Raw genomic sequence first — 14,746 nt, forward strand, 5'->3', positions numbered from 1 at the left:
CAAACTTGGGAAATTATCGCCTCTGCGTGGCTTCGCAGCTCTCTACGGCAGGAGGGGAACCCGAACGCTGACCGCGAAGGCGGCTGCTGGCCCCGGGCACTGCGGAGCGACACGGGGGCCCCGCCGCACGCAGCACCGGCAGGTCCCACCCCGCCCCACAGGTGAGGCACGCTCACCTGCCACGCTGCGCGGCCGGCGACCGCGGCGGGAACCGGCAGGGCTCCTTCCCCTCAGCTTCCGTGACAGACTCCCCGCGGGTTCCCCCAGCCCCCGTTTTCGCCACGCCGCCGGCGCTCCCCGGCTCCGAACCGCGGGCAGGCACAACGCCACGGAGGCAGGAGGGGGGCCCGGCAGCGCGGCCCCCGCGGAGCCCTCGCACCCGCCGCGGGGGAAGGGCCGCGGCCCGCCCCGCCGAGCCCCCGCCCGCGGGCGGCCCCCAACCCCCGGCCCCCGGCGCCGCGGGGCGGGCCGCCGCCTTCCCGCGCGGCCAATCGGCGCTCCGCTTTGCGCCGTCCTCCCTCCTCCCGCCAATAGAGCGCGAGCCTCTCCTTAGCGTGCGTCCGTTTGCGGGGGGGGGGGGGGGGCGCCGGGGGCGGGCCCGGCGAGCGGCCGTTGGGCTCCGCGCGCCGCGGGGCCCCGCCCTGGTGGGAGGGGCCCGGCGCGCCCGGCCCGGCCCGGCCCAGCGCGGCGGCGGCGGCGGCGATGGGGAGCCGGGGTGCGCGGCTCCGCGGGTAGAGGGAGGCTGGGGCGCACCCGCCGCCCCGGCTAGGCCCGGCCGCAGGTAGGAGCCGCAGCCCCGCGGCGCGCAGGCGGCTCTGCTCGAGGCGGGGCGGGGCGGGGCGGTGCCGCGCGCGGGGGTCCGCGAGCTGGCGGGGGGCGCCGCCGGGGCCGGAGCCGTGGGCCGGGGTCGGGGCCGGGCGCTGCCGGGGCGGGGGGAGCTCGGAGGGGCGCGGCGGGGTTGGGCTGTGCCGGCGGCACGGCGGCGGGGGGATCGGCTGGTGAGCGTGAGGGGATGCGGCAGGTGCCGGGTGTGCGCGGAGGGGTCCGTCGCCGCTGCGCGGGGCGCCGCTTCCAAGATGGCCCCCGGCCCGCCGGCCCGCCGGGTGAGCCCCCCGGGCGTGTGCGGGGCGGCGGGGGAGCCCCGCGGGGCCGTGCCTCGGGCTCGGGCGGCTCCCGCGGCCGTGCCGTGAGGGGAGGTCCCGGCCGGCGGTGCCCGCGGGAGGCAGGCCCGGAGCGGAGAGCTCCCCGCGGGCAGCGCGGTGAAATCGCCCCGGCGGGGGAGAGGGCGGGGGGAGCGGTGAATTTAATCACGGGTAGTGCTGCGGCTCTGCCCGGCGTTTAAAACCTGCCGGGCCGTCGGGAGGAGTTGAGGAGAGCTCGTTTGTAGCGAGTAATGGATGCGCCTAAACCGTGGAGCGACATGGGGCTACGCAGCCGGACTCGGGAGACCTGTAAACTTTAATTTATAGGTTGTCAGTACCGTGAGGTATTTTCATGAATTGGCTCGGAATAACTTAATTCACCTGTGAAAACGGCTCCTTACTGATTTTGCTAGTGCCTACGTTTGATCTGTGCCGAGCAGTAAAATAGCATTATTAATTTGGCATGTTGCATGTGAAGAACGTAAGTGATGATATTTGATGTAAGAGCTGGGAAGAGCAGTAGGTGCCTTTGTATTCTGCTTTTGTGCTTTCACCTCTGAATTCCTAGCTGTCTTTTATTTAACCTGTATTTATAACAAGCTGCCTTTCTGTGTTTCCAGAGCTTTTTCTTTGGTTCAGTTTGATTTCTTAAACACCTCACTGCATCTTTGCCTTTCCTTCCCTCTAAATAAACTGTAGAATAACTTCAGGGGCAATAGCTTTCAGTGATTTTTGGAGTTCTTCCTTATGAAGAAGACTGAATAGTCTGGACAGTGGTGACCAGCATCTTTAGACCTTGTGCCGATCTTCAGTACCTGAATTCAGCGTTTGTTTTTTACAGTTAAATTTTTTGGATGAGGTTCAGAGTTCTTATTTCAAGTTGACTTAGATCAAGAGCTGTATTTTAAGGAGCATGTTTTTTTGTTAAACTTATCTTTTGTAGGTGTTCATCTTAAAAATATAGTAATTAGCATTTTGGTATGAGGTATCATCATCCTTCAGGTCCCTTTTATGGAGGGATGTTTACATCTCGGCCATATTTACAGAAAGAGCTTACTTAATTTACAACTAGGTTATTCACTTACTGGAAGTATTGTTCACTGTAATTGTTGTGGATGATCAAATCTCTAATCTCACTTAGAATTAACATTAGGATTTTGCTAGACGTCACTGTTTGGATTGAGTAAGTTTTTTTGTATTCAGAATGGGTCATTGCGTGTAGCTTCTCAAAGCTGTCTTAAAGCAACAGTTAATTTAGGGTTTGGGATTTAATCACATAGAGCTAGGGAATGAATAAACAAGACTCATCAGTTTCAACTGTGCCTGTTTATTCATCAGAATGAAAAGGAGTAAAGCAGTAACCTAAATGGTGAAAAGTTGATTTAAATTATTTCAGACTCAGAATAGCTTTGGACTTTAATGTGAATGTGTTTATATGTGTACGCTTAAAAGGAGACGGAGGAGGTCCCAGAGCTGCAGATTGCTGTCAACTAGCAGAGTACATCAAGGAAGGGCTGCTGTATGTTTACTCTGTTCTTGTTCTTTCCTTTAGGCATCCACTAGCAGTCCTTGTTAGAGACAGGATACTGTGTTAGATGGACCTTGAACCTGAGCTAGTATGGCATTTTTGTGTTTGTAATAAAATCTTTTCTGTGTAGTAGTATGCAATCTGGAACTTAGATTTTAAATTAGGCAGGTGTCAGAGCTGTAAGTTTTTAAGAGTACAGTATAAAAGTCAGTACCAGGTGCAGAGAAAGCAGGCTAATAAATGTACTGTTACTTTGGATGCTTATTTGCATTTCTGCTAACATTTATAGGACATCCCAACTCCTGATAGGAAACGGTCACAAGTATGTTTTCTAAGTGGCAACTTCCAGTCCTTTCCTGAGTGCCTTGTGGGAGTAACCGTGCTTCTCACAAAGATGTTGGAATCGGCTGCAACTCCCATCTGTTCTTATGATGTTGCAATGTCACCTTTCACTGAAACCCCAGCCTTAGTTCTGCTTTCCTGTGCTGAATCTCTCCTTTTTATGTGGCAAGCACCTGGGTGCCCGTGAGCCTTTAATTTATCTCTAGCATATGGAAGGGAACAGAAGGGATCTATAAAAAGGAGTTCATTAGTATCTTCCCTCTAAACTGGTTTCCCTGCATTAAGGTTTACTGTAGAACTTGCTATGATAATAAGTAAAAGCAGGAAAAAAATCCGGTCTTGCTACTAGCAAAGTGTCTGTTAGTTGTCTTCTGGAGTATCTTTTGGGATGTTGTTGCAATGAATCAAGCAAGTTTCACCATCTAGAACTACGTGAGTTATGTGTAGGAGTCATGAAAGCTTCCCACATAGTTGTGCTAATGCAGTTCAGTCCCAGCCTGTGGTATATGTACTCTTCCTGATCCCATCTCCTGAAAAGTTTAAGGAAAAGATGCAGTATATTAACTTGTTCCTTCCTAATTTTAGTCTTAGAAATATAATAATATAACAGAATTAATTTATGCCTGCTTTCAGTGGATTGTGGGTGTTTACATCACAAGTGATATTGTACTTAACTAATACAGTGCCTTGCCCTGTATTATAGAATTAGAGAGACAGGCAGCAAGCATTACTTAATACACTTGAAATAACTTTTACAGTGCAGTGTCCTTAACATGCCTTGACACTTCAGACCACTAGCTCTTGTCCCATGTCATATTGGCTGTGTGGCAGGTCTGAGAACAGCTCTGACTCCACATTTATGTATTTTACAGAACCATTTTGAGCATTACTGTGAGGTATTCAGTAAAGTTCCTTGACAAGTGAGTTTCCAAAGACAGCGAGAAATGATAGAGATACATTGACATGCTCTTTATTTCAGCTAGCAGTCTTGCATTTAGGGGAAAACCAGCAGAAAGCAAAAATAGCACATCTGAAGATGCACAAAACTTTACTTTGGTGTTCTTGAGTATCTATGTTTGTTATGCTTAGCTACCAAAGAACACAACTTGAGTTTTCCCCCCTGCTTTGGAAGACTAACAGATTCCATGTGTTCTTAAGCAACAGCATTAAGCAGACTAGTTTTCAGGTTTTGTCTTTAAAATGGTTTATCAATCTACATTATGAATCATGGGTAGAATCAACCTTATCTCCCAGTTGTTAGCTCAAGAGAAAAGATGAGCTGCTAATGTAAAAGGGTTTCAGTATATTTAGTCTATTTGGGGTCACATTTTGTTACCATGGCCAACATCTTGGGTGTTGTCACTTTTCCATTCAGCTGTGAAGACTAATGTGATCCCACTATTGCTGTTCTTACGTTACTTATATGAAATAACAGATCAGGTTAAAATCCAGCCTAGACAGTACCTCCTTAAAGTATGTCATACTTTAATAAAAGAATATTTTAATGGAAGAAAAAAAATTAGCCTTGGCAGTTGCTTGCTAGTTTTAAAGAACAAAAACTGAAGCTAGCTTAGTTCTCGAACCATATACAGTATAGTCAGTGATGTAACAAGCCTGCAATCAAAAGCTCCTGAAATGAACTGATTTTTTGCACCCTCAATGACATCAGTATTTAAAGATAATCATTGAACCGATCCATAAACTATAACTACAAACTGTACTATAGAACTATGAAATTGGATATATGATCATTGTAGTTTGCAGTGTGCAGAAGAGATGGTGACATATGAACACGGAAAGAATAGGCCCATCTTGATGTTTTCTACCCTGTTTTGACTGTTATGTGCTTGCCATACATGTGATAGGGTTGCCGTGGTTCTGTTCCCCACATGCGTTCTGTGGTCTGCTGCTCCATTGCTGCTCTTGCAGTTTATTGCTGAGAGAAGACATCAGGTGTTTTCAGTTTGTATGAGGAGTAGGCAGCGCACAAGGCCAGGTGGAGTGTTGAAAAAGACATTTGCAGAATGTCAGTGTGCAGCGCTAGCAATGGTTTTGACGTTATTGCTGACTTTCCAAAGCAGAGTGATTAGCTAGCATGAAGCAAAGAAGTGAGCGTCTTTACTACAAGCATGAAGTCACAAGTGCTTAAAGGGTTTTCAATATGGACCCATTAAGTGGAATGGGGGAACGCTTACACCTGAAGTTTTGTACCAGAACTTGCATATTGTTCATGTTTAAAATGTGATTATACATCTGTGAAGTCTTATGGATATTTAAGTGTTAGATAAAGCTTATCTGTACCCATTTTGAAATTGTTATTTTGCTTAATTACTGCTTTAAGACCGATTTGTCTAGGACAGGCATGGAGGCAGAACGAATTTGCAACTTGAAATCCTCTCTTGCCCCGGCTTAAATAAGTCTCTTCTGACTTCTTATTTCTGCAGGGCTTCACAGGGAAACAGTTGTTGGGAAGTTAACTACTTATGCTCCTAACATTTAGAATAAAAACTTGAAAATACATAGTATTTTCAATGCTGACTAGAACCAATGTCGTATTACCATTAGCCTTTCCTTTTTCCTTTAGGCCCCATAGATTCTCAGCTCTACAGTCTGGAAAATGCACATCTTAAGTCCCTGTTGAAGTAAAGACGGTCATCCAGGTAGGATTACCTTATGATTACTCTTTTGCTTTTGTTTTCTGATACTGGACTAGGCTGTTGCTTGTTTTCTACGGTCCTGAACAATGTGTGGATTAGTAGGGGAGACCAAGACTAGTTTTATGTCATGCTTAGTATTAATAAATAAAGCGAGAAACACCGTTGGACCAATATGTGGTCTAAATATTCTTAATTACGTGTTGCTTTATCATCTTGTAAAGACAGCCTCTGTTTTTTGAATTAAGAATGGCTAAATTTTCTTGTTATTTCATTATATATGATGGTACAAGTTTTGAAAAAATAGGAAAGTATATTGCTAATACAGCCAACAGTTAATGATTGACTACAAAATACATTGCACTATAAATTGTGTAACAAGTTTAAGAATAGAGTAAAACTGCTTCAGAGCTACTAATTATGTCTCACAACTTAGAACCGTACACATCCATTTATATAAAGAGCATTATTGCATTCGTAATGTATTGTTTGGTGGACTGAGCTTGGCTTTAGCAAATGAAGCTGTTCCAAAAGGAACAATGTAGTTTCAGATACGAATCGCAGGGCTGCTGTTGCATGACAATATGTCATGAATGCTATCTAAAGAAATGGACTTGACATTACTAATTATAAATAAAAGAGAGTGGAATATAATTATTTCACACTTTACATGTGGCCAAATCAGAAGCTTCAACTGGCAGATGGAGAGGGGTTTTTTTTGTGTTTTTAGTAAATACCTTGCAACTTCAGCTGATAGAAAGCCTTGCTTTTTTAATCACAGTCCAGAAGTGTTGCAAAAAGAGAACTGATCTAAAGAAACAGTCTTAAATTCCTTCTCAGAGGTTTGACAGATACACTAATGAAGGTTTTCAATGGCTTAACAGATAGTGTGATAGAGGTTTTCAATGAATAGCTGTTCATGAGCAGTTAATCATCTCATTGTAATCTGGGTCATTTGGGAAGCTGTGAACACAGTTAACTTTTGTGTTAGGATTGCACTGTAAGTGAAATGAGTGCGTGGAAGGGGGAACGCTGAAGCTGCATCATCTTGAGACTAGCAGTGCTGGAGAAGTGACCAAACCCAACTCTGAACGAGCAGCTTGCTCCCTTGTTAAGGTGAATAGAGACTAAAATCTAACGAGGGTATGAAATCTCTGTGCTGTAGGTCACATCTAAAAATCCTTGCTCCTCCCCTAATGCCCCCCCTCCCACCAGCCCAAGGCCCTGTTACTGCTGCTCCCACCAGGACGAACAGCAGCCCTTTGTTAGCTGCCTTGCCTGGGGCACACCCTGTCCTGGCTTCCATGCTGCTGCTCTCTTGCCATCTGTAGATCCTAGAGACCCTGGAGGAGCCTTTTGCTGCTCAGTCTCCAAGGTTAACTGCTTCAGTAAGTCAATGTTACCCGCAGTACATACATAGCTAACCTGTAACTTCAGTCCTGCCAACTTAAGTTCTAGCATTTCATTTCCTATGGGGAAAGGAACATCCAGTTTGTACCACAGAGCTGTTGTAGGTTTCTTACTCAAAGATTGGTTACTTCTCCAAAGATCGAAATTTGTTACTTTAGTAACATCAAAATTAGATGTGCTAGAAATTTTGCCTTGGTATTAAGAAGGCACTACAAGTACTATAGCCCAACAAGGCTTCAACTGCCCTGATCGAGCTGCAGTGTGTGGCTCCCTGCTTCAAAAGCTTGTCGTGTGTTTGAAATATGATACAGACAGCGACTTGGACCACCTTCCAGCTGCCACTACCAGTGTGAACAAGGGTATCAAAATGGCAAACAAACCTCAGGGGATAAAACTGTGAATGGCATGCTTCGAGGTAGGTGCTGAGTGGTGCCTTTGGTCCCTCATCTGACTGCTGTGGGAGTCATGTGCCTGGGCCCTGAGACCTGGAACAGCTCAGACGAGACACCCTGGCTGCTTCTCAGGGAAGACTAATCCAGCTTCAAAAAATCTTGATGGTTACAACGGAGAGCAAAAGTAATGTGCAGCAGCTGAGTACTGAGGCAAGATAGAAGTCAGTCATCCGGCAAACACATTTTTGGAAGGAGTGTAGGAAAGACAGGTATTGTCCTTTGTTCAGAACCGTGGCTACAGCTAGTGAATGTGGACAGTTGAATGCTGTCGTAGTTTCCCTCTGTTCGTTCCTGCTGGAAGGTAACTGCTTGTAGTGGATGGTGGGCATGCTAGCACCCAGACCGAAGGAGAAATTGTGATTGTAAATAACAGATTTCAGGACTGCAACAGTGGAGGAAAATGTCTTCCTGGGCAATTAGATCTGGAAAAGTTCTGCTGTGAGTGCCACGAAGGGAAGGATTTGCAAGGCAGTTACTGGAGGAAACGGGAGTCAAAGGAACAATTGGAAAAAAGTTGAAAACTTTATTGTGCCAGCTGTAAACAGCTTTTGTTTCCTAGAAGCTACGAAAACTGTTTTCTAACACTATGTACTGCATTCAATACTAATTATTTTAACTCCTTGTTTAGTGATAAATATGCATTTATTACTTAATAAAGATAATTAAGATTCCTTCTCATTCGGGCTTTTTACTGAACTTGTTCACAGTGATAAATGAAGGCTGTTAAATACCTTCATTTCAAAAGGAAAAAAAGGTTGGGGTGTGAACAGAAGGGTGTTAGAAACAAATACAGAAATTTGGCTGAAAGGAAGTATCTGTAGCTGACATGGCTGTGGAGGAAGAGTTTAAGTATTTTAGGTACAGAAGGATATTATAGTAGAGCTGTAAAACATTTTTTTTTTTCCCTTGATATCTGATTTCAAAGGTAATGTGCAGCCATTAATATGGTGAATATTTGAATTTTGGAAAGAAACAGCCCACCACATTCCACACAGCACAGGAGTCTTAGGTAATACCTGTTAGGAAAGGTTTGCGAACTCAATAACCTTTTTTTCACAGTAGGACCTGGCTGATCTGCTAATTATATTTAATGAGTCATAGAATATCAAGGAAACTTCAGAAACCTTGCAAAATGCTACTTTTCTTTTCATATTTGGGGAAGAGATAGTGGGGGGTGACCCAGATCATTACTGGTTGGCTATCATCACCTTAACTGACTGGAAAAAGTACAGAGAAACATAATAACCAACATCTGTAACATGAAGACAGATAGTCTCAACCCAGTAACTCTTTACCAGTGGTTCACTTCTGGCTCAGCAAGCCAAAGGTGGTATTAGGGTTGTTTTTTTTTAATTGTTCAGAGTTAAAACATCCTGTAGTAAGATAGGTTTTAGTTAAATACTCTCTTTACTGCTCTATGAATAGAGGCAGACAGCAGCTGTAACACAATGTTTAATTCTGTAACTTAGTTGTGTAGGTGGGCAAGTGTAATCAATGATGACAGTTGAGTAAATGCCACTTCATTAATGTTGAATTTACATTTTACTCCTCAGACTTTCAGCTTTATTACACTATTTAATGAGTTCTGGCTAGTGGTTTTGGCTTCCTATGGGTGATAGCAATTAAACGTGAAAGAAAACAGGCATTCTGGTTGCTTTATCCAAGTACTGAACTTGCCGTTTTACATGCTGCTACCTTACATCAAAGAATTAAATGTCCCATCTTATTAAATCATTTATCCTGTCTTCTCTAATGCTTTCATCTAGCTTGGATATAGCATTAATATTTAAAATGTATGTATCAGTTCAATAGACACATGCATTACTTATCAAAAAACACTGCAGCTTATTAAAATAAACCTGCTGTCATCACAGTGTAGAAGTCTCAGCAATGACATGTGGTGCTAGCAGGTGCATTGTACGTTTTCACAAGCTGGTCAGTTGAGATGGTGGTGGTACTTCAGGAAGAAAAAACACCTTCTTGATTGTATGAGTGGAGTATCTCCAGATTCCTGAAAAGAAAACATGGCATGCACATTAATATGGTCTAAGACTAACAGACTATAGGGACAGGAAAGTATTCATTTAAGTAATTGGACCTTCTGTGTCTGTTTAGTGTGTTTGTATTAACAGTTTCCAGTATGTCAGAGCAGCTACGTGTGTGAATTGAGACTTCTCATATTTGTCCACATTGTGAAGATCTAAATAATAAATTGTTACCTGCAGTTGTCCAAAAGCAAATCTCATCTTGTTTTCTGGTACTTATGGCTAAACATTTGTTTAGCTACTGATTTGCAGCTCATAAGGTCCCTCAACACTGGGATAAAAATGAGAGTGTGTCCTTCTTCCAGCGCCTGTACAGGACATGGTCGGAGCTGCTGTGGTCTCTCTGCAGGATTCCAGCATACTTCTGTTGCTCCTGGCTCCCAATCTACAAGGACAGTGTCCTTGCTACAGAGGCCAGATGTCTGCATCACTTTACTTGCAGTGGGCTGCTTCTCGCTCGCTGGCTGGTCAAATTCAAATGCCGATTTCCCTTCTCTTTATGTGCGTTTGAGAGGACAGTAAGCAAAGGGCTAAACTTTCCTTTTGTGTTTTCCAGTTAGTGCTGGCCTTACAACTTTTGTGCTACTCCATCGTACATGAATTAAAAGCATACCTTTACCCTCTTCCTCTTTCAAACAGCACTTGGTTTTGATTCTGTCTTAACAAACGTTAATGCCTCGCTGCTGTTGCTGCCTTATATCTTCTCCTGCGTAATGAAAATTGTGTCCTCTTCCTCTGGATCTCTTTCGCTGCCTTCAAAAAGAAACAGATTTCTCTGTAGTTCTTGGAACAGTTTTTAGAGACCTTGTATGTAATAATACACCACTCTGAATTAGTAAGTAATGACATGACCTTTTCTTCTCCAAAACTCATTCTTGAGTAGGGTGCTATTATCTCCCCACTTGAATGCTTGAGTAGAGAGATGAGTTTTGATATGGGCATGCATGACAGGCACACTTGATAGGCTTGCTTCCCCAATGGAGAAGTGAGAATATGCAGCAGCCTGAGCGAAAGCCTCATGGCTGGTTACCTCGTGCCAAATGTTGTGATGTTTTTTCACTATGTTATGTTTTCTTTGCTGGATGTAGACTGTAATAGGAAAGGTAATCCAAAATCCGGTGTTTGCATTGTTGCAAAGGCACTTACACGTTTTTGCAACTAGAGGTTACAAATACCTGGGAAGGTACAAATTTCCTGTTATTGGTAATTAGATTTTTTTTTTCTTTCTGAAAGTTGGATGTTTTTATGCAAAAGCTCTTTCTCTTGTATGCACATTACTGTATATAAAAATTGTTTTATAGCATATGTACTCAAGTAGAAGACAGCCCTCGCTGCAAGGAGACTGAAATTGTGTGTGTGAGCATCTGTCTACAACTGTTACTAAGAGAAACATTTGACCTTGAATTGTAGATAATTGTTGAAGCAAATGTCTCACTAATGCGTATTCCCCACCTCCTTTGACAGTGAAGTGTTTCTTAGGCCAAGGGAAAAAAGCAAAATGAATGATGAGGTGAAGAAAGGAAAATGTCAGGTGCTCACCTTTCTTTTAGTAGCATCAGCACACTCTTCCTGAACTTCTGTTGGAATGGAATAGAGTAGTAGTACTGTATCCCCAGAAAAAGTAAAGCTAAAGGAAAAGCTCATCTAACCTACTGAATCCTACAGGAGCCTTGTAACTAAAAGAAAGATGGTAGAAACTTTAAATAAAAGCCTCTTTTCTAAGGAGTTAAGGGAAGAGCTATTCCGGTCTCTGAGTAAGAAACCGGTTTCAGCCCTAACATATGAATTAATATCATCTGAATTAATGTCACAGTACCACTGTCTAGGTCAGTGGTTCCCAGTCAGTAAGTTGCATTGTCATGAGACATACTGTTTGTTCTGCTTGTTCTTTTCTTTGTTAGACAATACTGAAGAGAGAATAGTATGGTCAGGCTGGCTTGGACTTCTCCTTGTGACAGTTCGTGACTTGATGCTGAGACCTTGTCTCAGTGTAGCTCAACCAGGCTGTGTTCTGGTAGGCAAGATCAGGCAGATTTCTTTCTCCATTGCTTGTGTCTCATCAGAGGGTCGCTGATTTGACATTTTGTCATGGGAGTCTTTGGCTTATGACTTGGCATGTGATTGTACCAGCTGCCAGAATGACCTATATAACTGTATGAACTTGGAATTAAATATAAATGAAGAAAGGAGGAAAAAAAAATCAACAACTCGCTAATAAAAACTGCAAGTTTGTGTGACTTTATGCCCCGAGACTTGGCATAAACAACTACATTTGAGATCCAGAATTTGTGTACAGGAATCACCCCAGTCATATTTCCAAGGTAGTATTTCAAAAAGTATTGTTTCACAATAATACACTAAAAAACCCCGGTGCTACTTGGAACACAGGATTCCTTTGCTGTCATTGCAGTGGCATAGCAAAATCATTCAGACTGCCTGGAAACTGGCCAGGGGTGAATGTAGGAGAGTAATCAGAATATCTGGTAGGGAATTCTGTAAGTTGTCTGTGGGTGCAGCTTGGAAGAAGCAGAAGACAGAAAGTGAGTACATTTGAGATAGGTGCAATTCTTAATGTCTGCATGTTTTCTGAGTGCTCTAAATTAGTTTTGTGTAGACAGCTTTTCCTTTTCTATGCTTTGCAGTGTTTACAGTGTTTCCAAATACTTTTTGCTATCCAAATTTGCCTGTTTTTTAATGCTTATCTTAAGGTAAAGACCTTTTGTGATACAAAATATTCTTTCTAACTTTTTCCAGTTTAAGATAAAGTTGTGCAAAAGTAAATTACACTTCAAGCAATTTGTGTGTTTACAATTTTGTAATATTTAGAGGAATGAAAACTGGTTCAAGTAGATTTCATCCTGCAATTTAGCTACTTTTGTGTCAGACTACTGAATGTCAAAATTTAAATGTAAGAATGTGTATGTATTGTATTGTTATAGTTTTGTAATTTGATATCTAATCCTATAGCAAAATAATCAAAACAATCTATAAATAGTTAAGATAAATTTCAGTTATTTTATTACTATGTAATATATCTCTTTCTGTATATGATGAGGAGAAATGCAGCTAAAGTTGAGATGAGTTGAGAATCCCACTTCTGGTGCTAGAGAGATCAGCTGGTGGATTATGAGGAGACTGTTACATAGGCCAGGAGCAGAAATCCATTTGTTACTTCCAGACGAAAGATGATCAAAGGCTAGAGGTGGAGCTGCAACAAGGATTTCAAAGTGGTTATTTGAGCTTTGCATCTGTTGCTAAGGTCCAACTTGCTCAGATTAGTAGGGTAGGTCAAGTGAAATATGTCCTCTTATGCTCAGCAGGGCTAGCGGGAAGTCCTGAGTGGTATCTTCTTTCATCATACTTTTTTTAAACTTGTCCGAATTATACAGTCATATGTCTGGAGTATGCTGTAAGTCAGATCTACAGGATCTCATCGTGGATAAAAGTGTATGCTATTTTGATGACAAATTTAAAAAAGCACTGGTGTTCAAGTGTAAGCAGATGAACTAAAATGGTAGGGACATGTTGTGGTGTGATATAAACTAACTGAAAATGGATTGTAATGCTGTCTTGCAGCTACCATGCTCTGTGCTTTGCTAAGAGAATAAAGCTAAGAAAATACAGTTTGAGATTAATTTACATAAACTTTACTGCTCAGACACAAGTTTTATTCTTCTTCTGCAAAACTTTTCTGTGTGTTTAACCACAATGGTTTTGCAAGGGATAGGGAGAGGGGAAATCAACTGAAAAAAGGAAATGCCTTTGAATTCTCAATTTAAAGTGAAATTGTGTGCTAATTAGAGAAAAATTATATACTGTAGGTCTGCTAACGAGAATGTAAGAGCTGTTACACTTTCTTCAGAAGTGACCAAGAGAGGATGTATAGGAAAAGAGAATAACAAGTAGCTGTAAAGCAGCCTTTGTTTTGGTGTAGCAGTCTACCTGTTGACAAAGATTGCTATCAAAATTTCTGTTGCTGACAGGCTGTGTCTGGACCATTTGTTTGATAGCAGCCAAAGAACCTGTTCTCAAAATGTGTTTTAAGTACCTATTCGAATAATTGGGTTTTGGCTATTACTTTTTTCTATACAATACCTGGTTAAGTTGTATTTCCTATAGTTTGCTCTTTTATGCTGCTAGGTAATTTCCTTGAGTGTCCTGGGCTTGTGTGTTATGAGAAGTAGCGAATGGTTGTGTTTGGTTTGCTTTTGATGTACAACTCCTGAATGCTCATACTTTCCCCTCTTCTACAGTTCACTCAATTGTTGCATTTCAGTGCGAGGCTTTAGAAGGGAATGATAGGATGCACCGTGTGATCAGGGACTTTGCAAATAAGCAGGTGGAGTCTACTGGGCAGAAGTATTTTGCAGTTTGTCTTCAATTTCAGATACATTGCAATAATAAAATGAAGATATAAAGATCCCACCAAGCCAGGCCTGTACCTGTTAGTGTAAAAGAGTCTCCTAGCTTGAAAGACTGGTAGGGACATGTCATAGTCTTTATTAGACCAACTTGTATACTTCTTTGCATATATCTTTATATGTCAAACAAGTTGAAAGGCTGGTGTGCCTGGAAGACTGTCTCCTCTTTCAAACTATAAAGCTTAGTCTAATAGAATATGTTATTTCTGCGGACTGATTATGTCTAGCCAATTGTCTTAGACCATTGTGGTTGCTGCAGTTTTCCTGGTTAATGATATGTGGGCAAAAGTGGTGATTTGAACCTTTCAGTAGCAAAGCAGTTGACAGCCAGTTTTGAATCATCCTGCCTGAGCTGAAGGTAGTAACGATGGTAGTAAATATCTTGAGCATGTTAGATGTAGTATTGTTTCAGGTAAGATGATCTGCTGCATGCATGGAGGATGCTAGGGGTGCAGATGATAGAACTGCTCAGTTGCATGGAGAGAAAATAAGCTGAGCTTTTTCAGATTTGGGAGCGAGTACTGCATGAGAGGTGTGCTTTGCGCAGCAAGTTTTGAGCATGAAATTATGAGAAGTGAGGTTATGGGTCTAAGACATTGTATGAAAAGATACTCTGTGAAGTTTATTCTTGGCAAAGTTTGTCCTGCTGTGATATTAATGTCTGGTTTTGCTTTCTGCGGTATAATTATTCTTGGGTATTGCCTGCCAAATGGTTATATCTTAGAGTTGTATCAGAATGATGTTATTTGCTT

General features: G+C 42.7%; 1 protein-coding gene across 1 annotated transcript in view; it reads left to right on the plus strand.

Annotated features, from left to right (window-relative positions):
• The first annotated feature begins 1,012 nt into the window (after positions 1–1,012).
• Positions 1,013–14,746, plus strand: part of MPP7 (MAGUK p55 scaffold protein 7) — a 151,094-nt gene continuing 137,360 nt past the window's right edge. Inside the window, exon 1 of the mRNA XM_075728125.1 lies at positions 1,013–1,259. Within this exon, the coding sequence (XP_075584240.1) occupies positions 1,013–1,259 (247 nt within the window). The remainder of the gene's footprint in view (positions 1,260–14,746) is intronic.

The sequence above is a fragment of the Pelecanus crispus genome, chromosome 2 (assembly GCF_030463565.1).
Source record: "Pelecanus crispus isolate bPelCri1 chromosome 2, bPelCri1.pri, whole genome shotgun sequence".
NCBI lineage: Eukaryota > Metazoa > Chordata > Aves > Pelecaniformes > Pelecanidae > Pelecanus > Pelecanus crispus.